Here is a 25817-nt window from a genome sequence, read left to right as displayed (position 1 = left end):
TTAGCTCAAACTAAACTCATTTTCCTGCCAATCAAGTTATTATTTAATGATCCAATACTGTATGCACTTTGTAATTCTATTTGTTCTCACCTAGTCTGATTTGCAGGATTAAAGCCGATCAGAACTGGTGTGTAAATGTTGAGACGCTGAAGGCAAAAGTCAAGCTGACCAGTCACAAATGGAGCCTTTAATAAAAAGTGGATTATTCATTATTTGACGTTTTCCTTTCATTTGATTTCATTTTACTGATGTGATCAACATTCCCTGAGGATGTGATGGTGACTGAAGACACTGCTCTCATGGTTCCCCTGACTTTTAAAATGGAAAGTTTGCTTCTTTTACAGTTTTATGACTTATTTGATTTATTTCTATGCTTTTCAGTATCGGACTTGTTCAAATCAGAATCTAGTTTTGCTAATAGTTTCATATTGATACTATCAGGTATTAATATGTTTTATAACCATCCCAATCAGGAGGATTTAATTAGAGAAGTCATTCTAGTACAGTATAATAATGTATGTTCAATCATATTTCCATCATTCAAATGTGAATACAATACAAATAATACAAGAATCCTTTTGTTTTGTTTTGCTCTGGTTTATTGTTTCTGTGCACAACAGTGAGGGGGGCTGACACAGAGTCGAGACACAGAACAACCTCCTGTACCACCTCCTCCTCTTCTTCTGCACCTCCTGCTCCAGTGCTGTGTTTATGTCCTCCAGCAGGGAGCACTGTTCTTCTGTCCTCCTCAGATGCTGCTCTAGGGCGCTGCATCTCTCCACCTGCAGGGAGCGCTCTGTCTTTAGCTCCTCACAGGTCTTTAAGAGATCTATTTTCTCCTCTACTAGTGCAGCTTTGCTTTGTGTCAGCTGCTTCACTTCCTGCTGTAGTCCACTGTTCTTTGCAACTAACACAGAGCGCTCTACCTCTGAGGTCCTCAGTAGGTCTTCTACAGTACTGCATACCTCTCATGACATGACACAGATGAGACATTACAGAGAGACATTTATGGAATCAGTTTTAACGTTTTCATTGGTCTCATGGTTTGGGAGCATCTCTGCTAAAAACAAGAAGTTGGTTAAATGGGTGAGTGAGGTGATTGTTCATCCTCAGAACATCCTGGACTCCCTGGACTCAAGACACTTACAGAGGACGTCCCAGAAGATTCTAAAAGACGTGCAACATCCACTAAACTGTTTTTGTCTCAAGATCTAGAACAACGTTTTAAAGGGAGCTTCATTCCAGCTGCTATCGTACTTATGAATAAATTGTAATCTATTTATCTATCAATTTTAGTACGTTTGTCTTGGAGAAAAATCCCACACACCGTCCCACTTGCAAATTGTGAGATTTATTAGGACAAAAATACTATTTTAGGGTTAGAAAACTGTATATTTTTCCATCCTTCTTAAAGGTTGTATTTTTTTAGTTTCAAATTGTCATTGAAAGTTTAAAATACCATTACAGAGACACAGCAGCCTTGTAATTCTGATGACCAAAAAAAAAAGAATGAAAATCTATCAACTGTGGATGTAGTGAGGCCAGATAAACATCAGCCAATAGAAAATGAGGCTCCCTCTTTATCTATTGGCTGTTAGGATGTCAATCAAACTCTCTAGTGTAACTGACTCGCCGGCGTGCGGGGATTACGTGGTTTATGCAGCGGTTCTTAGAGGCTTTTTCAAACTGTCGCTTCCTCGCATTTTGCACAAAGTTTGTTGCGATGGTGGACGAGAATCCACGACCAGTTCGCCGCAAAAGAAAGTCCGGGTAACACTTTATAATAACTACACCTTACTTAGCCTTAATAAAGCATGAACAAAGAATTAATAATGAACAAAGATTTAATTAATAATGATTCACACTTAGTAAATGCTTAATAAAGCATAATTTATGTTCACTTTATAAAAGCTCTCAAAAAGATTTGACTAACAGCCTGAATTATCATTGCATTACATTATTAGTAAATCATTTTCTCATAGCTTATTAATCTTTAATAAATGCTCAAATGGTTAGTCCATGAGTAATTAAGTATGAAATAATTATGAGTAACTATTTACAGCACAGGCAAATTAAGTGCAAGTGCTAATTAAGGTAGTAATTAAGTAGTTACTAAGCATGAATCATCATTAATTAAGTCTTTGTTCATTATTAATTAAGCCTTTGTTCATGCTTTATTAAGGCTAAATAAGATGTAGTTATTATAAAGTGTTACCAAAGTCCATTTTTGAGGTCGCTGAAAGAAGAAGAGAAGGGGAAAAGGAGCAAAGTCAAACTGAGGTGATTCTTGGAGATTCCTTCCAGTGATTGCACAAGTGAAGCAGACAAAGGGTCTAAAAACTGACGCATCGGTCGCTAAATTACTTCTAGACAGGTCACTTCAACAGTAATTCTGAACGCGCACTGGCTGTAAACAAGCGTGATTTCTAGAGTAAAGAGGCGGGAGGAGGTGTTTCTACTGAGGAGCTGTGGAGGAGGACGGTGGTGTCACGCATGCACATGGACTGTCGCTGTACTTCTCTTCCCTTACAAAAATCCTCTGTACAACCTTTAACAGAGAAGCAAAGTAAATCAGATTTGTACGTTGAAAATTCCACCTGAGCTCTCATTCTGTTTACCTGATGAAGTCATAGTACCGAAACATTGCACGGTTTGTCCTAATAAATCTCACAATTTGCAAGTGGGACGGTGTGTGGGATTTTTCTCCATGTTCTTGATAGGGGTGTGCAAAAATATTGGAATGTCGATATATCATATCGTTTAATGTGATGATACAGTATCAATATTGTGGGCTACTGTATCGATATATCACCAAGAGTATTTTTAGGTGTGTTTTACTAAATTATTTTGTTGCAATGCTACAGTTTTGTTGCTTGTGGAGTGAAAGGAAACTACACATTTGACATTTTTACTGTTTTGATGATTAAAATGTTTGTGTTTCATATGAACTTTGCACAAGAAGTAATTTAACAAAGCCTTTTAGTGTCACAGCCACGATTTAGCCTTTATTTTTTATTGAACCGTATCGAATCGATTTGAAATATATCATATCGAATCGAAAGTGCACTGTATTGAGATATGTATCGTATCGTGGCCTGTGTATCGAGGTATGTATCGTATCAACAACTCCTTAATGATGCCCAGCCCTAGTTCTTGAGCTGCTCCCTCTCCTCCACCCATCTCAAGGAATTGATGTGCGAAGTTCTCATTCTTTTAGTACGTTTCTCTTGGAAAAATCATGTGTTTTTAAATACATTTAATATTTATTGTGATTTTAGCCAAGTGTGATGAATGAATTTAACTGTTAATTGTTTACGGAACAAACCATTCTGCTCTGGAGCACTGAAACACTTTTTTACTATTTTTTTGTAATTGTGTTTTTATACGTCTGGATATAATGTGGATAAATGTGGGACCTGCCTCTCAAATCTGCAAAACAAATTTACCTAAAGGCAGTGTTGGGAAGGTGACTTTTAAAATGTATTCCCCTACAGATTACAGATTACATACCCCAAAATGTAGTTTGTAACGGAATCCATTAAATTACTTAAAGTGAGTAACGTAATCTGAATACTTTGGATTACTTGATTTGCTGTAGAGAAGCAAACGAGGATATTGTAACATAAGATGTTTTGTCTGTTAAAAGAAAATAAAAAGCCCAGACTTTACTGAACCAAATTAAAAATATTATTGATAGAAGATGAGGAGATACGTCCACGCAGTGTGGTCTAGTCCTGGTTTAGTCCTGGTTTAGTTCTGGTTTAGTTCTGGTTTAGTCCTGTTAAATCCTGTTATAGTCCTGGTTTAGTCCTGGTTTAGCCCTTGTTTAGTCCTTGTTTTAGTCCTGGTTTAGTCCTGTTAAATCCTGGTTTAGCCCTGGTTTAGTCCTGGTTTAGTCCTGGTTTTAGTCCTGGTTTAGTCCTGGTTTAGCCCTGGTTTAGTCCTGGTTTTAGTCCTGGTTTAGTCCTGGTTTAGCCCTGGTTTAGTCCTGGTTTAGTCCTGGTTTTAGCCTGGTTTAGTCCTGGTTTAGTCCTGGTTTAGTCCTGGTTTAGTCCTGGTTTTAGTCCTGGTTTAGTCCTGGTTTTAGACCTGGTTTAGATCCAGTTTAAACCTGGTTTAGTTTCCGGCAAGGACTGGAATTACCGAAAAAAAAAAAAAAAAAAAAAAGGGGGGCTAAAGCTCAAAATGTGAAAACAGGAAAACAGAAAAAATACTGCCTTGTAATCCATTTATTTCAACAAAGTAACTGTAATCCTATTACCACTCACTGAAACAGTAACTGTAACTGAATACAGTTACTCATAATTTGTACTCTGATTACATAACTCCGGTACATGTCATCTGTTACTCCCCAACACTGACTAAAGGTACAAATAAGGCAACCAAACCTAACCTAAAAAAGACTATATACAGTGAAAGAGACAAAGAAAAAGCCAAAGATCATCTGTGGGTGTCTGACTGGTCATTTTTCAAACACTTTTTATGAATGTTTTTGAAGGCTGAGTTGTCACAGTTTCTGATGTGCTCTGGCAGTGTATTCCATCATTTTGTGCTTCTCATATTCAATCAAACAATGTCACTTTATTTGTCTCCAGTTGGCGATTTAAGCACACTGAGCAGTAAAATACAAAAAGAAGAGAAAAGCTTAAATAAAAGTCTCAGTGCAGCTCAGCAGGTAGAGTTCAGATCCAATGTCAGGGCAGTTTGAGGAGAGGAACAGCCCCCAAGACAAAAGTGCCCCTCCTCTGTGTCCTCTGTGGTATCTCCAAAGCTTCTCTCTCACTCTGCTCTGTTGTTTCGGTCAGTGATTGAACATTTTCTTACATATTTGGTGAAGAAAGCCCGTTGCATTGACGTAAAAGTCTGTAGGATTTCAGATCTCCAAGCAGGGGTGCCATGGATACACGAAAAACAACCTGCTCCAATCACACATCCTTTGACCTGCACGTGTTGTACTTCTTCATTGGTCAAAATCCCAAAATATTGAGTTAAAAATGTAACATGGAACTCAAAAAGAAGTTTAAAAATGCATCGTGTGCCGGCCAGTCAGCCACAAGAACGTCTGATAGGCACTAAATGTAGTCCTGTGTTGTTCATTTTGTCATAGTCAGTGCTCTAGTGCTTATTCCAATGTTTTGTTTTGGGTTTTTTACATATAAAATTCATTAAAATATTACACTTTTATAGGAGCAGTGCAATGGAATTTAATTATCAAAATAAACATTTAAAAGGAATATTACATAACAGTTTTACATGCACATATGAGCTAGTACTATTATACATATCATTCTTTTTTGGTTTTTTTTGCAGTTTTTACAACGAGATGTGTCTTAGCATGATTTAGAAGTTTAAAGTAGAGGTCAGTCCCACTCCCGCCCGCTCCCGCACTGTGCAGTCCCGCTCCCTCCCGCTCCCGCAAAGAATTGTAATGTTCAGTCCCGCTCCCTCCCGCAAATCCTGCAAGATGGGGTCGTTTGCTTTCTTCAGCTCTATCAAACACGGAGAAGCAGAAAGGAATTGTCTAAAACTGTGTTTTTTGGGGTTTTTGGGTTTTATATCAGACAATATTTGGCAGACTGGAGGAAGTTGGACGTTAGACCTGGTTTAGACCTGGTTTAGACCCGTTTTAGACCCGTTTTAGACCCGGTTTAGACCCGGTTTAGACCCGATTTAGACCCGGTTTAGACCCGGTTTAGACCTGGTTTAGTGGTGCAGCCCACACGACGTACGGGTGGAGGGACAGTCCCTCTGAGTGGCATATGGGAGGGTGGTCTGCGTGATGTACAGGACTTGGGAGGGACGGTCAGCACGGCGTACGGGACAGGGGACAGTCCACACAGCACACGGGAGGGGGGGCAGTCTGCTGCTTAAAATGTTTTCATTAATGCCAAAGAAAATATCCAGTACAAATTATGCATAATATGCTCACATTCATCATTTGTATATTTTACTCTCATAGTTTTGGGGACTGCAGTTTATCGTCGCTGTTCACCTGATTTTGTGCTCTCACTGGTGTCCTTTGAGTGTGCTCTCTATGGTGGTCTCCAGCACAGACAGGAACAGCGCCCTCTCCTGGTCACTGTCGGCAGCACACACCCACGAGCGGCACGGCCCCTCCAGGACGTAGGCATGGGACACATCTGCACAAGTCACACGGCACAGAACATCACATCACAGTGTTATGCTTAAAGATGCTTTCAAATGTGATCGGAATGTGCAAAACTCTGAAATAGAGACAACAGGAGGCAAATTTAGTCTTCTAGATGTTTCTTTTTCAGATTCTTATAAAAACATCTGGCAGACTGACCAGAACAAAAACAAAGAAGCAGAGCAACAAAATCTACTGTATTTTTTGTACTATTAAGCGCACTGGATTATAAGGCACAATATCAATAATGATGAATTGTCTCATCTATTTTCATACAGAAGACACTGGATTATAAGGCACATAAAGCGAAACAAACAGACGACACTTGAGACTGATTCTTAGCTCAGGCGTCTATCATCCATCGGCAGATCATGGCATAATTCGCTCAGCGTTGCCTCCCTGTCTTGGTGAATGTGGATTATGAATGTGAATGTGGGTGGATCATTTAACCTATGATGACGACTCAAATATACATTGAGTAATAATGTGTTTAATGCAGCTTTGTGCACATTTGTTTATGTAATATTACAAAATGAAACTTAAAACCACATGGCTCATTTGCATAAAATATAAGCTCTGAAAAAACAGCTCGCTCTTGTGCGCTGATGTGGTTCAGCTTCTGTTGGACTAAAGGACACAACTCAGTGGAATATGAGTGTTCTTTCTGTGGCAGAGGATGAGCTGCTGATGGTTCTGTGCGTGTATTGCGTTGAAGATGGTTCATGTTAAACTTTTCAGAGATTATAAGTCTGCAGGTCATACGCATAGACCATATATATGACATATGTCCTCTGTAGCATTTCATTGATGTAAATGCCGACACAGAACTATACTTCGTCCTTTACTCCACGAGGCTCCTGACTACGGTAGCTGTAATGCTCGACAATCCATCAAGCGTTACTGGATTCTAAGGCTCCCTGTCGATTTTTGAGGAAATTAAAGGATTTTAAGTGCGCCTTATAGTCCAAAAAATACAGTAAAATCATAGTGTCACTGTAGAAGGAATAGACACATCATGGCCTGGGACAGGATACGTGTAGGAAAACAAATTCCAACGCTGGATCAGGGAGGCCATTGAAATCAGAGACCACCGGGCGAAAGGAGGCATGGCCAGTCTGAGCAGCGCCATTGGTACATCAGGTTGACTACACCGACAGAAAAGATCAACAGCTGATACGTGACACATCACCATCAAGACTGGTGACATTTACTTCTCGGGTTATTTTGAAAGACAGTACAGTAGGAGGTGTACACCATCTTCAGAACTGTCACGTGCCATATATCAGCTGTTGTTACTTCCTGTTGTCAGACTGACCACGCCTCCAATCGCCCGGCGAGCTCTGGAGAAGAGTCTCCCAGGTGTGGAAAAGGAGGAACGCTCCATAATCAGGGTTAATGCTGTCCGTGCCTCATTTCCTGATTTCACTGGCCTCCCTGATCCACCTTCTGGTATATTGTCTTTATAAAGAACCCAAGAATTAATGTACATAAGAAGACAAAATGATCATTTCTGGAAGACCGGTAACAGTTCTGAAGATGGCACACAGCTGGCAGCTCCAACATGTCGAGCAAGACACTTTACCCGCCTTGTCTAGTATGTGGTGGTGTTCAAATGGACCGATGGCACAGACTGGCAGCATCACTTCCGTCAGTCTGCCCCAGAATCACCACTGAATTTGGAGTGAATGAATACTGCACTGGAAAGCTCTTTGAGTGTCTTGAAGCCTCTATATAAATCCAGTGCATTATCATGATTATATTCTGTGGTTAATCCCAGTTTCTCCATTGGAATCAAGTTACGTTTCACTTCACTTCATCAATTTGCCTCCATTTCAGAGTTTCAAATATATTTGTTGACTTTAAAAGGGTCTGTATTAAACTCGTGAGTGTGTACGTACAGCGGGAGTGGTTGATCTCTCGGACGTTCAGACTGGTCAGAGCCACAGAGGTCAGAAAACTGTAGGTGCAGCTGTGACTCAGGCCGAAGGGGACGTGACTGAGGCTGAGGCGAGTCAAGACCAGAGCGTCTGTGAAGAGGAACAAGCCCAAGTCTGCTACATGCTCCAGAGCCCTGCACACACACACACACACACACACACACACACACACACACACACGTATTACATTATCAGACCTTTATAATATTTTATTAAAATCTGGGGATAGATAGTGACATTTCTGCACTAGTTTATTTACATGTGCGTATATTTGAACATTTTACCTCTGCTAAGTTATAACAAGGGTGATATTGGGAAAAAAATGTTCCATCTAATCTAATAAGTTGCAGATGTAGATTTAATGATCTATTTTTGCTACTTTTTTGATTTGTTGTTATTATACGCTTAATAATACCTTATTTTTGCATACTCCCAAAACAGGTTACATTAAATTACTTTTGTTTAATCACCTCAGCAGCATTTTACATTTACACATAATTAGGAAATTCCAAAAAAGGCAATTTTTTGACCCAAAGTAATGGTTACTGTATTTTCTGGACTATAAGTCGCTTCAGAGTATAAGTCACACCAGCCCAAAAAATGTATAATGAAGAAAAAAAAACATATAAGTTACATCGAACTATCAGTCACACATTTTGGGGGAGATTTATTTGATAAAATCAGAGACCAGGGACCAACATTTCATGTAGAAAGTCAAGTTCTAGTTATAGGAATAGAAGAGAGAACAACAGACTGTTAACATCACTCCAAATCACTAAATCCATTCAATTCTTCATCCTCGGTGTCACTTCTGAGCAACTCCTCGACCTCCGGAGGTAAACAGAGCGCCGCTTCCTCTTCTGTGTCGCTGTGGTCAGACTCAGCATCAGTTCCAGTTAGAATTATTCGGGTCTTTCTGAATCCCGACAGGATGGTTTCAGTGTCACTGAAGTCCAGGCTTTGTCCATCCATCCAGTGACTTCAGGAAAGTTTCATGGTGCATCCTCCCAGTTACTGTGAAGCTGTGTCTCCATCCCCACTTTCCGTCAGTTCCTCACAACTTTCTCGCTCACTCCAAACTTTCTTTCTGCTGCTCGATTACTGTTTTCAGTAGGTAGAGTGAAGTGACAGTGGTACAGGAGGAACAGGAGCAGCAGATTCTCACACACAAGACTAGAGCCTCTCGACGCTTCAGTGTGAATATTTTAATATATAAGTCGCACCAGAGTATAAATCGCAGAAAACACCCAAACCCTGAAAAAAGTGCCACTTATAGTCCAAAAAATATTATATATAATTTTTTTATTACCAAAAGGGGATAAAACAGTTGTCCTTGATATTGTCTTTTCATACCACCATTTTAGTTTGGGAACAAGTCATAATTTAACTTACTCAGCCCTGACACAACCATTAAGAGAATGGAGAAGCCTAGATTTGCGTTCTAGACTTGTGTACCTGACACTGTCCGGGAGCTCATCCTCCAGGCTGCGGTACAGGGCACAGCGGTGAGTGGTCACCAGCTGACGGTTTCCTTCTGCGAGCTTCTATTGGGGAAACACAGAACATGCTTTAAGAATATGTCAGAAGATTAAAACAACATGATCAGATGGAATATTTAGATGTGTGTTACTGGACAGCCGTGTATCATCTGCTGCGTCTCCTCCATCACCTTTTCTCTTTGGGAGTTTCGCTTTAACTGAAACAATGAGCACAAAGACACAACAAGATCTGGTGATTGTCTCAGTGATGGTAAAAGCTCTACTCAAGTACAATATACTTGTAATATATGTAATACTTTTACTACATGCTCTGTTAAAGAGAGGGTATTACACTTCTGTCATGGGTGATGCAGACTTGTGGGCTGAACATTTCAAAGCCTCTTACAGTGAACCATGAGGAGAGTTTGAAGAGTCTTTTCCACTGGCAGCATATTTTATCATCACATTCACATAAACAGTTTAACTTCCTGAATCTTTGAAGTGCATTATAATGGAGTAGTTTTATTCAAAATTCTAATTCAAAAAGTTTATTTTCATATGAAACATCTGAAGAATTGAAATTGTGTTCCTCACTCCCAATCCTCTAATACATAATAATAATAACTTTAATATTCTACTTATATATTATATACATTATACTTTTACTATACTTTTACTTCTGTTCATTTCTGTTCTGTTCTGTTTTCTTTTCTTGTTTGATTTTACACAAACATAAATATCTAACTTTTTTTTTTTGTATTACAGGTATTTTATCACTTGCTCTTGCTGAGAGCAGGGTCGCCTCTCCACAGATCTGACCTGTAACTTGGCCTGGTGCTTGTTTCCATTGACATAGATAAGTGTAATAATAACTTCATGGAGTTGGTGGAGCACGTCCCAGTAGTGTGAAACACTTACCTCCTGTAGGAAGACTTCATATCGCTGTAAAGTGCTGAGTGCAGACGGGAGGTGGGCGTGGTCAGCGTGTGCTGGGGGCGTGTGCAGAGACAGAGCGTGGAGCAGTGTGCAGTACTCCTGAATCCTCCACAGGGGGCACAGCAGCAGCTCCTGCAGACTGCACCACTACAGTCAGGCACATGTGTACTTTAATGTGTACAGTGTAGTACTATCAAGTATACAGTAATCACATTTGTACTATAAAGTTTATAGTGCAGTATTATAAAGTGTACAGTATAGTACCATAAAGTATATTGTAGTCACATTTGTAGTATAAAGTGTAGTTTGTGTTGTACCTGAGCATGTGAGTGGCCAGAGTTCTGTCTGTTGTCTTCAGAAACGCCCGGAATGAAGGTTTGATCTCTCTGCACTGAAAAGGAGGAACATTACACTTAAATGGACAAATGAAGCAAAATGGACTTTAGTGAGCCTTTATGAGCATTCTGTCACGATATTCTAACTCACACAACAGAGTTGTGTTTTGATCAAACATATTGAACTTACATGTATTATTGCCTTACACAACTTAAATACTATGAAAAACTTAGAACTGAAGAAACACTATGCAACATTTTTGGTTGAGAATCTGCCACCTGTTTTTCAATTAAAGGTGTTTTAAATTTCCAAAAAGTTTAGTACCTTGTCGATGGTGTGTACAGCAGTGCAGTAGTTATTGAAGTAGTTGGTGTACACTCTGAGTTTTTGGCAGAACTTAAGCAGCACGTCTCCCACACACTGCTGAGCGCTCCACTGTCTCAGTCTGGACTCTAGATCAGCCTGAAGGACTCTGGACACAAACAGCAACACAGAACATGACACACATGTGAAGTCTGTACAGATGTGTGGGCAGGTATTATTATAGTGTGGGGATTAAAATCTGCTACTGTTGTGGCCACAGCTGCCCTGGGGCAGACTGCTGAAAGTGACGCTGCCAATCTGCACCATCGACCCCTCTGACCCCCACCAATACTCACACACACACACACACACACACACACATCACTTTCATACTAGGCAATGTTGGTGAAGTGTCTTGCCTAAGGACACAGATTTTGTGACTGGCGCCCCCCTGTGGCTCCTGATTTTCCCAGTGTCTCCCATCCAAGTACTAACCAGGCCCAGCCCTGCTGAGCTCCTGAGAGCCGACGAGATCAGGCTTTGATCTGAACGTTAGGGAAAGTGTGTGTGAGAGCAATGAATGTGTGCGCGTGTGTGTGCAGATGTGTGTGTACACATGTACATGTACACATGTGTGTAAAAGTACCTGTTGAGTTGTAGTATTTGTGACACAGGGCTGAGGATGATCTGGATGTCGGCGATGCTGATGATGGCTCTGTTAGAGTTTAGCGCTGCGGTCAGAGGCTTCTCATAAACCTGTTCAAGAACAATACTACATTTAACTTACTCAAAAACAGAATCATTATTCTTTCTGGATCTGTAATTTATCACTTATAAGTCATAACAGTGAAATACAACTCCACACACGCACCTTCTGCACTGCTGTGAGTCTGCTCAGATACAAGTTCTCACTGTGGTAGAGCTCCCTCACCACCGAGCCTCTCCAGTCCAACTCAGCCTGAACAGAGAACAGAGATCAGCCCCAAACCTCCACCAAGACACCATCACACCGCAGGATCATGTTTACCAGGGGCAGGTCCACAGAGACAGAACCGACAGGGACACAGGGTGAACTATCATCAGGGCCTTCAGACATCACCTCAGCTCCTGTTCTGTCCTTTGTACCATCAACTGTAGCTGCATGTTTGGACAGGAAGGAGGCGACAAACTCCAACTGTTTTGTCTGAGTTGAAAAGACAAGACGAGGTTATAAGATGAATCTGATTAGACAAATGGTTTTCATTAATCTGCCTCAACAGATTAAAAAAATAATCTTTTGTTACATCCAGGTGAGAGAAAAGTACAGCCATTTTTTGTGTCCACAAATACATAAAAGCTTCTGCAAGTTTTTCACAAACAAAATAGTAGTAATAGTATTAGTACTTAGTACTTCTGTTGGTGCCAACATGTTTGTTTTGGTTCTTGGTCCGTTTTAGCTGCAACTTGGCTCAGTGTGCAACGTGAGGTTTTCCATATTTTAATTCAATTTAGGCAAGATCAATTTTGTTCAAAGTCAGGTACAGGGCCTTAAAATTCCTTTCAATTGTGACAAAAAATCAATAGCTGTACACTGACACAAGATTATTTTGAAAAGTCTGATCAGTCTAAAACCAAAATCTGACATTGCACTAAAGCATCATTTCTATAACTTAAACTAATGTTACTCTTGTTTTTATGACATAAACCATGTAAAATAGCAGAGTTCTTGAGCAGAGTTGATAGTAGATCTGCTCGTGTGGTGTGTGTACCTGCTCTTGTGCAGATGCTGCAGTCAGAGCTTCAGTCAGAGCTGTGTTTAAATCCGGGGACATACACTGAGCTCTGGGGCAGATTTGGTCTTGGAAATAAGAACCTAAGAGACAGAAGAGAGGCTCAGTATTCACACAGATGTTCATCAAAACCAATACCTTCACCTTTGGCTTCTCATGTTTCGACACTTACTGCAGACAAGTTATTTTTTCTAGCCAAAAATATGAAAATTGAGTAAAACTCAAAACTGTTAGTGCTGCACTTTACTTTTTGAAAAGTTTTGTTTACTGTTTACAAGGAATTAATTTTTTTAAATATTTCATACATTTGTTGCTTATTTGGGCATATTTTATTCAACTTTTTAGTATTACCAAACAGCACTATTTATTTATTTTATTTTCCTGTTAGTATAATGTTCAAACTAATTGTTAGTTTAATAAACACACAAATAAACAACAAGCAAATGATTTTGCATTTTGTTCCCAAACTGTACTGAAAATGAACCGAACCTCAAAACCGAGGTATGTACCAAACAGGTGATTTTTGTACCGTTACTCTCCTAATCTGCAGTGTTCTCCTCATTTTAGACTCAAAGGGTTTTGTGACTGCTGGAGTTTTCTTTTCTGTGGGAGATTCTCCAAATGGCTCTGAGTATTTAACGTTGCCAACCCCTGCCTGTGTAGAATGGAGTGTGACCTTCATACCTAGAGAGCGCCCCCTGGAGTCTGCACTGAGCCTCTGCAGCTGTTTGCCAGCAGACGACCTGAGCTCACACAGACAGAGCTCCGCCCACAGCGCCTGCACGCACCAGGCCTGCAGCGCACGAGCGTGGACGTACTGGAGAGGAGGGGAGGGCGGGCCGTGGAGGGGGGGTCCAGACACACGAGGGCTGAGGCTGCTGTCACACCACTCCCCCAGGACTACACACACACACACACACAGTTTGACTATAATTCAACAACAAACATTTTTCATTGTGTTCATGGATGACTGACTGTTTTGGAAGCTGCCAGTGGCCAGACCCATGGGTGCTCGGACCTCCACCCCAGTGAGGACCGAGAAGCTCTGCATGAGGGACACTCCAGAGGCTGAGGACAGGAATCAAAGACTTATTAAATTAAAGAGGTTGTGTTCAAGTGTGTGTGTGCGTGTGTGTGTGTGTGCGTGTGTGTGTGTGTGCGCCCTCCCACCTGAAGCAGCCAGTGGGCAGAAGATGTCGATGCCTCGTCCTTCACTTTGGCTGATCCACAAACACATTTTCTCCCAGAAGTCTCTGTGATCAGGAGCTAAAAGAGTTTGCGCAGATAACTCGCTTCCTACAAAATAAAAATCACTTCTAAATAAAATTGTCAAGAGAAAACTGTAATGAACTGATTTGTTTTGAAGTACATCCGTGAGATATAACCCCAGTTGGCCCTCAAAGCAAATGAGGGGCCACAACCAAAATCTTGTTTGGGTCACTGCATGCCTACAACTGTCCCTGGGTTTGGGAGCCTCCACCTGAAAAATTACACAGTGCTCCTGCCACTCATTTTGATTAAGACAACATTTATTGGCACACTGTCAAATATGGATTTGTAATGTATTTATGTGTACCATAATTTAGGCAAGTCCAGAGCTGCAACTAATGATTATTCCAGTAGTCCAGTGTTTCCCAAACTTTTTTTCTGGGGCCCCATATTTTAAAAGTCACAAACCTTTGCGACCCAAGTCCATAGACATTATTGGTAAATCACAAAATAAAGGTGGATTTGAGCATTATTGAACATTCATGAGGATATTTTACTGTTGACTGACTGATCGTGTCTCTGAACAGTTAGTATTACTCAAGTTTTAAACAATAAAAAACAGTCACTGAAACAGCAATAAAAGGATCCAGTAGTCGCCTGTTTGGACTTTAAATGTAGAACTGTATATCACAGACCTACATGCAGATCGTGACAAGGCCACCCACCTGAGTGTCTCGACCTAGTCTTTGGGAGACACTGCAGTAGTCGACTAATGTTTTTTCAGTAGGGTCAGTCAGTGCATGTGTGTTCATGTGTGTGTTCATGTGTGTGTTCATGTGTGTGTTCGTGTGTGTGTGTTCATGTGTGTGTTCATGTGTGTGTTCATGTGTGTGTTCATGTGTGTGTGTTCATGTGTGTGTTCATGTGTGTGTGTCATGTGTGTGTGCATGTGTGTGTGCATGTGTGTGTGCATGTGTGTGTTCATGTGTGTGTTTTGTGTGTGTTCATGTGTGTGTTCATGTGTGTGTTCATGTGTGTGTTTCATGTGTGTGTGTGTTCATGTGTGTGTGTTCATGTGTGTGTTGTGCATGTGTGTGTGTTCATGTGTGTGTTCATGTGTGTGTGCATGTGTGTGTTCATGTGTGTGTTCATGTGTGTGTGTTCATGTGTGTGTGTGTCATGTGTGTGTTCATGTGTGTGTGTGCATGTGTGTGTGCATGTGTGTGTGCATGTGTGTGTTCATGTGTGTGTTCATGTGTGTGTTCATGTGTCATGTGTGTGTTCAAAGTGGTTATGGCCCTTGGTTTTGAGTCCCAGCTTTGCACCTGTAGCTCCTTCCTGAGGGCAGCAGGTCAAATAACTCAGCCAGCTCCTTATCAAATAAATGATGAGGAAAATCAGAAATTGTTAATTAATTAATAATAATTCATGATGCATCCATATAAAAGATCTTATGTCAAACCTGGGCAGCTCCCAGGCCACATACAGTCCTTTGGTTGACTCTGACTGGCCTGTTTAAGCTCATTTGGAATTACAAAATAAACATATTTTATCATTTGACCTCATGCCTGGACTAAAGCTGCATTGTTTTTATTTTAGAGGTGTTTTTTAAATTAAATTTTTTGTTCGGCAGTCTCACTTTTTCACTGCTTCTGAGCCCTTTGAAAAGTCAATTAGTCACAATTATCCTGACTCATCATTGCAGCACTTGTCAGTTCTTGGCTGTTTTTAATAAGTTCAAAAGGCAATTTATTTTTTTCAGATTTTTAACAGCTGCCAATAACACTACATACTGTATAAAGTATGAACTCACTCTGAAGCAGTTGTACTCCCTCTGTCCCTCCTGGAGCTAACACCCCCAGCCTCTGCACCCTCTGCCCACACAAAGTCCTCTCCACCTGGGTCAGGAGAGCGGACAGGGAGAGTCTGTGGTCGTAGAGGATGGAAACCACGCCCGCCTTCACCCCGCTCAGCACCATCTGTACAAGAAATATGAGGCAGGATAAGTATTTGAACACACTGTACACTACAAGTCAAACGTTTAGGCACATTCTCCAAATCAATCTTTATTTCTTTACGTTTAGTACTTTTCAGATTATATTTTCGAAACAGAAGACAATCAAATACTAGTATATGAAGCATGATATTTGGAATTATGTAGCAATGAAAAATAACTCAGCTCATTTTTTTTTTTTTTATTTTTAATTCAAATTCTCAATGCAGTCACTCTTCACTTTGTTGACAGAGCTGTAAATGGTTTTCACGTCAGAGCTGTGCCTTGTCAAATGCCAAATGTGCAAATCAGGGTTCAAAGTTAAGAGTGGCATTTAAAAAAATGTAAGCTAAAATAAAAAATAAAAAAGTTTCCACATGTGTCTTTTATACTTTCATAGTCAGTGAGAATATACAACATAAACCTTTGACTGGTGGTGTGGATGTGCTCATATTCACCTCATAGGCCGGGAGTCTGTCAGAGATCAGCAGGAGGAGACGGGGGTTGGTTTGTGGGTTAGATGAGACTTCTGACAGTGCTAATCGGCTAAGAGACCTGAAAGATTAGAGTTATATTTTAATTATTCAAAAATTTTGTATCATAGCTTCAAAATGTGGCTACAACTACTATTTCCATGCACACCAGCAAAACCAGACAACTGGACTAGTCAAGTTTAAATGTCCTATATAAAGCAAACTGGCTTTTGTGAGGTGTTAGTCATGTTATAATGTTCTAATGTTGTTACCAACTCAAAAACAGACCTGGAGTTGTGTTTTCATTCACATGTTTGAGTAACTGTTATTATTAGTTTGTCTACTCCGGGCCTGTCCCACAAGGAGGAGGCCCCGGAGACATGCTGGAGGGACTATGTCTCTCGGCTGGAGGACATGTCTGGGGTGAAGGAAGTCTGGGAGTCCCTGGTTAGACTGCAACCCCGCCTCAGATAAGTGGAAGAAAATGGATGGATGGATGTCTACGTCTTCAAAGCTCAAAACGCTCTTGTGATGTGATTGTGATGTGGTTTACCGTATTTTTCAGACGATGAGTCACACTTTTTTCATGATTTGGGTGTTTTCTGCGACTTATACTCTGGTGTCTCCTGCAGAAAGAGCCTCTGTTCTGTCTGTATCATGTCAGTCTATCTGATTTTGCAAATTACAAGCATGCAACTTTCCTGAAGTCACTGGATGGATGGACAAAGCCTGGACTTCAGGGACAGTGTCGGGATTCAGAAAGACCAGAATAATTCTAACTGGAACTGATGCTGAGTTTGACGACAGCGACACAGAAGAGGAAGTGGCGGTTTTTACTAGAACTTCACTTTCAACAGGAAATGTCGGTTCCTGGTCTCTGATTTTATAAAATAAATTTCCCCCAAAAAGTGTGACTTATATATGTTTTTTTTTTCTTCATTATGCTTTTTTGGGCTGGTGTGACTTATAGGCGAGTTTCAGCTGACGTCATTGTTATTAAAAGCCCGCGTTGCATGCTGGGAAATATTTTGGTCGGAGGCAAGAAACATGATAGTGGTCAAACACAGTGCGTAACCTTGCGTATTTATCCCCGATAATGGTAAATTCCTGCTGCATTATCGGATGCACAAATAGAAGCACGGAAGAAGGAAAATGTATTTTTCATATTCCGAGTGAAAAGAACCACTAACGGTGAATTAAACGACTTTCAAACATTCGCAGAGCAAACGTAGAAGATCCTAACAAACCGTGGACTCCAACAAGTTCAACAACACATCGAGACTCTTGGAGGTTTTCATCTTTTCTGCTGTGAATGGCCCAGGAGTTTCCACCAAGTCATTGTGGATATCACCAAAGTGAATATTTGTCCAGGTAGTTGGTGATTTTGACCAGAAATTTGGTTTGGTCCACCTTTTGTCGGGGTTGAAAAGGGTGAATTGTCGTCTGTCGATGCTTATGACCAATTTCTGGTCAAATGGTCTTTGGTCCTCTGCCGTTAGAGTGGATAAATAACCAGGATCAATACCCTTTACGTGCTTTCTCACTCCGTCCGTCATGTTGAATTAGTGTTTCTTGCCGCCGACCAAAATAATTCCCAGCATGCAACGCACGCTTTTGTCAACAATGAAACTTGCCTATACTAAGGAGCGACTTATGGTCCAAACAATAAAGTGCATGACTTGAGAGGCATTCAACTGCATGAGGTACAAAATAGCAAACTCTTAAGTTGAAGTAAATATCACTAATTAACTTTTCACTTTTGTAAAAATAATAAAATGTATTGATCTGGAATATAAAATGTTTGTTCTGTTTGTGGAACATACAGCCATAAAACACTCTCTATTTAACATTTTCATTAGTCTGTTTAAAAAGGACGATCAGTGAAAAAATATCAGTACTGAATGGCTGTATTGTATTGATATCGGCCGATACCTGAGTGAGCTGCAGGTCCCGCTCCTCTCCAGGCGGTGCCCTGTCCTGGAGCTTCGTCCGTCCTCCTCCACACTGGGACTCAGGACGGGGGACTGGGGTTCAGGTTCAGGCCAGAGCACCGAGGTCCCGAAGCCCTGTGAGGTCAGACACACTCTGGACCGGACACATCCACTGTACAGGATCTTACTGCTGCTGCCCCACGGTCTTCTGGTCCTCATCACCTCTCCTGCACGCGCACACACACACACACACACACACGCACACACACACACACACACACACACGCACACACACACACACACACACAAAACCCCATTAGACAGGATCACACAGTGTATCATAGGTAGAGAAGGTTGGATAATGACAAGTTTTGTGATTTCACATTTTCAACTCTAGGAGCATTCAAATTTGAGAGAATAAAATCTGAACTGACAAACTTAGAAAAGAATCCCATGCATGTCAGAATATGTTTGTAGAAGTGTAAACTACAGATACAACAAAAAATAAATAAAAATCTATAAAAAATATTGTGTTTTTTGCAGAGAACCACTAGCCTGATTCATCAACCGGTTTGTGGAAACTGTCTGACCTTGCAGCATTAGGATTCGTTTCGCTCAACAGTAGGCAAGTACTTTTTTAATTTAACCCAGGGGTGTCAAACATACGGCCCGGGGTCCGGATCTGGCCCTCCAAGACCTTTAATCTGGCCCTCGGCTGATTTTCTTCTAAAATATTTTAATTATATTTTCTATTAAAATCTTGTTAATTTTCTGTGGTGTTTATCACAGCAGCGTCTCCAGCGTCTCTGTACGTGGCCCCTCCCACCAGAGCAGCACAAATGAAGACTTGTCTCTTTCCAAACGCTCTTAAAGGACGATCATTTTGACTGTTGACCGTGACACCCTCATCAGAAAAATGTCCAACATGAGAAAAGTGGAGCCGAGTGCAGGATTTTACAACAAAAATTGACTTATTCTTATTTGCAAACAAGTTCATGTTAAAACATTGTGTTGAAATTGTATTTTTCTTCAAGTTTCAGGTTGTTCATAATATTATAATATTTTGTAAAAGAAAGAGTTCATCATCAATTAAAAAATATTTCTGTAATAGATTTGTGTTTCTTCTCTGCACAAATATTTGAACTTATTGTTATTTTTGGGGTTTATATGACATGAGTTTTTTGATCCGGCCCATTTGGGATCAAAGTAGGTTGGATACGGCCCCTGGACCAAAATGAGTTTGACACTCCTGATTTAACCAATCTCTGCTGTTTAGTTGTGCCGTATGTAATGCTCCACTAACAGGGTTAACTGGTATTTTAAACTTTTCTCAAATCCTGTAGAAAGGAGGACAATAATGTTTTTCCCCTTGAAAAAATTCACCAAACATTCTCTTTGTTCCGGCTTTAAATCCTCGATCTCTGGAATTGACAGCACACAGAATGTCTGGCTCTTCACTGATTGGCTGGTGCCCGAACTCACACTTCTGGGGTTCTTGCAAAACATCTAGTGTATTCTGATTCCTGAACTGGTCGCTGGAGAGAAATGAAATTGAGTGGAGGCACTAGGTGGAGCTAGAGAACCACTTGCTCAGTCACTTTCTGCTGTTGTCTCATATAAATCCTTATAACATAAACTACTGATCAGTTGACTAATACAAGTATTTTTGCAGAATAAAAACACCTGTAATTTAAGTGTAATATGGAGACAAGCAGGTGACAGACCCTTCCCCAGAAAAGTTACACAATTATTAAATCATCTTGTCTAAAGGCAGCCCCAGTTCTGAACTATTTGAAAACCCCACTATATTAATGTAAATATCCCAACAGTTTTTACTCTTTTCATGCTGGAGTCTTTCCCTGATGATGTCTCTGATCCTCCGCTCCTTCCTCCTCTCTTCCTCCTCTTCTGTAGCTCCGCCCCTCGTCTGGTTGAGGGTTCCGTACACTTGTTGAGCTTCTCTGGGAGTGAGCCAGTCCAGAGTGGAGACGCAGGAGACGTAGTGCTTCTTCCAGGCCCCGTACTCCTTCTCCGCGGGAGTGTACGGGAGGAACCAGCCTCTGTCGATGCACCTGCTCGCCCACAGACAGTCCTGGGAAAAGGTAGGATGAAGATTGTGAGGTGGATTCAGTGTTAGTGCAATCAGTTTTAACTATTTCCTTTGAGAACTCATCCAGCTTCACAAATTCATTCATCAGATTCATTATTTTTTTTCTTCAAGATATTATATCAATTTTTTCCACAACACTGGTTTCCTCTGCAGGGTGGCTGGGCGCTCCCTTAAAGATAGGGTGAGGAGCTCGGTCACATGGGAGGAGCTCGGAGTAGAGCTGCTGCTCATCCACATTGAGAGGAGCAGCTGAGGTGGCTCGAGAATCTGTTCCAGATGCCTCCTGGGTGACTTCCTCAGGAGGTGTTCCAGGCATGTCCCATCAGAAGGAGGAGGAGGGACTGTGTTTCTGGGACTGGAGAGTGCTGTGATGCTGCCTGTGACCGGGTAAGCGGACGTCTTTTATGGCCCCATTCACGCAGCCTGATCATGATGGAAATTGGACTGGTGTGTGTGTGGTTGATGCACTGAAATAAATAAACAAATGAACAACACACTGAAAATAATAGAGACTGATGGTTGGCTGCTCTTGTGGCTGACTGGCAGGTTTTTAAACTTTAATTTTCATCTTAAATTTTTAACTTATGTTAATAACTTAAATATTTGGGGATTCTGACCAAGTAAGAAGTGCAGCGTGTGCAGTGACTATTAGATTAGTCTCACAGTTCACGTGACGCCCCCTGTAGGCTGCTGTGACGCTGCAGAACCAGAGGACACATAGGACTGGACTCTTTTGTCCTGAGAGCTGTTACTCTCCTGAAACTGCCCAGACACTGGATCTGAACTTTACCTGCTGAGCTACACTGAGACTTTTGTTTGCACTTTTCTCGAATTATTATATTTTACTGCCCCTTGGGGACAAATAAAGTCATACAGTTAGTTTTATTTACTATTATAGTGCAATGTCCATCCATCCAGTTTCCTCGGCTCGTCTGGGGGCAGGTCGTGGGGGCAGCAGTCTAAGCAGGGACTCTCAGACTTCCTTCACCCCGGAGTGGTAAATAGTACATTGTTTTATTTCGATTTCCATCATTTGAACTCTTTTAACTAAATCTGAGCCTTGGTCTTTCTCTCTGTGATGAGTTTGTAGATAAAATAAGTTCTCACATTGGCTTCTGTTATAGAAATAAAAGAGTTGAAAGTCTCATCACGAACCTGTTCAGACAGAATCCTCCAGCTCCAGCTCACTTGAGCGGCGGAGCAGAGGTCTCGTGGGGACAGGAAGGACAGAATGTACAGAGACAAGAACCTGGGCAGCACCGTGGTGAAGTCCACCCGCGTCACAGGGACAGTCTCGATCAGTAAATCCCTGCAATATCTGAATAAAACAGTCCAAAATGACAATATATACACTTCTATACACATATACTACTACACATGAGTAAATGGTAAATGGTCATGTTTTTATAGAGCGCTTTTCCTCCTTCAATAATGCTCATCTCTAATAACCTCATGTAGACTGGTAGTTCTTTCCTAACCACGATTGAATTGGTTTGATATTGGATATTGGATATTTCACACATTCAAAGACATTCATTTAACTTTTGATGTATATCACAGATGTTTTTTTTCAAACAACTTGTGGCGTTTTCATAATCATCCAGGCTATATATCACACCCTTACCAGAGGGGTACCAACAATTTTGTCCACATCTGTACATCACAGGAGAGTGTTGAATTCACAAATATACATTCAATCAGCTCACAGTTTGATTTTTTTTAAATTATTCCTGTCTTGTGCTATATATATATACTCTGGATGATTATGAAGACATCACAAGTTCCTCTCAGGCTCAAATTAATTTTCAGTAACAGGAAAAATCTGATATTTGGGGAAAATGATCATATGGGGGAGAAATATACAATCCTGACTTTTTTTTGAAAGAGACCTTCACATCCAGTGTGTTCTGGGATGTTACAGATTTGCAGCATTGGTCCGGTGTGGTAAATTAACACACTGAATTTAAGGCTGAAAATGATATGAACGTTAACTTTATGTGTAAACCACTTTTTATAACAATGCATAAAGCACAGTGTAACAGCTTTACAGTGGCAGAACAACATCACTTTTTCGTGTGTTGCTCCAAGAAACAATTTTTATCCTTTGTAAACAACAAAAGTACTTTGCACTTCTGGCAGGTCGTTTGTGTGTAGTCATTCTTGCACAGTCTGCATCGTCCACGTTTATCAGTATGGATGTGAAAAAAGGCTCCTGAGTAAAAAAGGCTCATAAAGCTGTTGCAAATCTGCAACGCCTGCCTGGAGAAGGTTAAAATAATCTGTGTCAAATGTGTTGAATATCCAATATAAATTGGGAGTTAAACTGACTTGAGCTGTGACTTGGTGCACTTGGAGAGCAGTGAATGGAGCAGATGTTTCCTCTGTGTGTCTGTCCACAGGTCAAACCAGTGCAGCACCAGACCAATCCTCTTCTCAAACAACTGCACAAGAAAAACACACGTGAACAACAACAAACACACTCATGTCACACAACTACATACATGAAATACACTTGTCTAATCTGAACTCAACTACAGCCACAGATTAGGGTCGAGTGAGCACAGATGCAGTTTTTTCACTTCCAATATCGATTATCCGCAGATACTTGATATTAACCAGTGCTGAAAACAGTATTTATTTCCTTTAAAACTTTAAAACTGAGTGAACACCAATTGTAATCAAACTATTAAGACTGATCACGTGGTGGGTCAGGTGACTCAATCTGGGCCTGTATAATAACATACATTTATAGAACAGGTGTGAAACTGAACCTTTTATGTGTGAAGAAGGACTTGACCCCAAACGTCACATTGTGTCATTAAAATCTAAATTTGGGAGTTTCAAAGAACTGCAGTGTGGATCTCTTTATTCTTTTGCAATTTTTGTTAAACGTGCAAGTCTCGACTTACCAGTAAAGTCAAAAAAGCATTCCACTCTGCAATTTTTTTTTCTTTTCAATAATAATAATGGTTTTAATTTAATTTTAGGCAATATGTTTTAACATTATACATGTATTTAAGCTCTGAAGCCATTTACGTTCTTTCATTCACATTGTGTAGACAAAGTGTGAGGGGAAGAAAAGGGTGACACATTTTGACAGGAGCAAACCACCGGGGTTAAGAACTCATCATTTATCATTTAAATAAAGACTAAACATTCTACACAGAAACTGATATGTTCAAAAAACATGAAAACTGAAAGTGAAAAACATGATGAGTGAAGTAACACACATCTGTTTCTTTCAACATGAAGTTTTTGTCACTGCAGGTTTCAGTTTCAGACCTGGAGGCGTATTTTGCCCTAACTCATATTTTTAGAACCCACTAGAAGTAAACGAATCTACTCCAACAAGCAGCCAGCACGTTCCGTTTTCCTGAGCCTCCTCTGGCTGTAGCTGTTCACCTGCAGGTTTTCCTTCTTGTTGTGCAGAGGAGTCCAGGCGCTGAACACAGTGTCGTTCTGTCTGGTTTGGCTCCGGGGCGGCTCGTAGTCTGTGCCGTGGAGCTGCCAGCGCTTTACGGAGTGCGGGATGGAGCTCCAAGACATGATTCTGTCTGGTCCCGAGCGCGAGGGCCAAATCACAGCCGCAGAGGAGCTCAGGGAGCAGGGGAGCCGAGCTGTGCATCTGCATCTGCTCCGGCCCGGTGCGTAACCTGGAGACGGTCAACAAACGCGCATTCCTCCACAGCGCGCGCTCACGTGTCTCCAGAGCGCATGAATAATGAACAGTGTGCGCGTACGGTGACGCACGGGTCAAGATGACACGAGGCTGGAGGCACGTTTGCTCCAAGTTAATGGAAGAAGTGGAAAAAACAGAGTGAAGACTGAACCAGAAGAATGTGTGAGATGAAGACGTCTTTATGATCGACTATTGGGCTATTCAAGTACAAAATATCCTCCTCCTGTGTCCTGTGTGTCACATGCAGTGTTGGGGAGTAACAGATTACATGTACCGGAGTTACGTAATCAGAGTACAAATTATGAGTTACTGTTTCAGTGAGAGGTAATGGGATTGCAGTTACTTGGTTGAAATAAATGGATTACAGGCGTTTTTTTTTTTCCTGTTTTCACATTCTGGGCTAAACCAGGACTAAACCAGGACTAAATCAGGACTAAAACAGGAATAAAACAGGACTAAACCAGCTCTAAGCCAGGACTAAGCCAGTGTGGCGACACGAGGGGTTAACACTCGGGGAATGTTAAATTTTATAATAAATTGTTGCAACAACACCACCCCAAATCTAGTTTGGGGAAATAGAGGAGCTGGAGGACGTGTCTGGGGTGAAGGAAGTCTGGGAGTCCCTGCTTAGGCTGCTCCCCCGCGACCCGGCCCCGGATAAGCGGACGAAAATGGATGGATGGATGGATGGAAATAGAGTCTAAATATGTAAGGCACACATGTAAGTGTATCATTGAGAGGGGAGAGCCAGGTTCCATCATTTACACAATCTTTATTTTCTCTGTTTTAAAAGACAGATTTAAGTTGTTAAAAGTGGCTACATCCATAAAAATAGGCAAAACTGTAAAACCCGACAGTGGGAGGAACAGGTACAAAATATTGAAAACAAAAAGCTAAACCCCAAAACCAGAAACAACAAAACAAACAAAACAGAACTAAAACTAAACTAAAACAAACTTAAAGCAAAACAAAACAGCAGAGGCGGTGTGCTCACGCCGCTGCAGGCCCCGCTGACACCCACAAAGTTAATTGCTGGAATTAAAATCTGAGCCTGCAGTACAAGATTCTGGGATAAACACATACCGCAGTTGAAGTGACAGTGCGCATTTACGCATCACTACTGCGTCCAGACGTGGTCCAAACAACGTGGACCGGCGCACGCTATAAACATAACACAGTTTAGAAAGACTGGCACAGGTGGCACTTTGTAGCAGGGCTGGATTTACCTGCCGCCGCGGCTTAAGGGACACGGCGGCGCACAGCACAAGCGCAGTGGGGCGAGGGACACACGGGCTCAGCGCCCATCGCTCTTCCTGTTGACGGGAAAAAGAAACAGATAGTCCTTCTTGTATCAGATGCCCTCCCATCCTCAACCCTCTTTCTATTTTAAATTGAGTCTAATCCTGGGTTAATTCTGGGCTGGATCTGGTTTAGTACCTGCTTTAGTCCTGGTTTAGTTCTGTTCTGGTCCCTGGTTTAGTCCCCGCATGGTTCTGGTTTAGTCCTGTTGTGGTT

The 25817-nt window shown here is 41.2% G+C and overlaps 1 protein-coding gene across 1 annotated transcript; it reads right to left on the bottom strand.

Annotated features, from left to right (window-relative positions):
- Positions 1 to 5393: 5393 nt before the first annotated feature.
- LOC110162209 (epithelial cell-transforming sequence 2 oncogene-like) lies at positions 5394 to 24573 on the bottom strand. Its single transcript, XM_020927075.2, has 21 exons — positions 24026 to 24573; positions 22952 to 23064; positions 21779 to 21941; positions 20350 to 20605; positions 18515 to 18740; positions 16568 to 16664; positions 15930 to 16095; positions 14078 to 14203; positions 13883 to 13975; positions 13592 to 13807; positions 12887 to 12990; positions 12166 to 12321; positions 12010 to 12096; positions 11785 to 11894; positions 11160 to 11307; positions 10817 to 10890; positions 10482 to 10638; positions 9716 to 9781; positions 9541 to 9629; positions 8047 to 8219; positions 5394 to 6140 (listed from the first exon to the last, which is right to left on the bottom strand). Exons 1-21 carry the CDS (start codon positions 24167 to 24169, stop codon positions 6007 to 6009), a joined length of 2898 nt encoding a protein of 965 aa, XP_020782734.2. The 5' UTR covers positions 24170 to 24573; the 3' UTR covers positions 5394 to 6006.
- Positions 24574 to 25817: the final 1244 nt, after the last annotated feature.

This window comes from Boleophthalmus pectinirostris, unplaced genomic scaffold (genome assembly GCF_026225935.1).
Source record: "Boleophthalmus pectinirostris isolate CB_2022bp ecotype Guang Dong unplaced genomic scaffold, ASM2622593v1 HiC_scaffold_11, whole genome shotgun sequence".
In the NCBI taxonomy this organism is placed as follows: Eukaryota; Metazoa; Chordata; class Actinopteri; order Gobiiformes; family Gobiidae; genus Boleophthalmus; species Boleophthalmus pectinirostris.
This window is presented reverse-complemented; position numbering and strand designations above follow the sequence as displayed.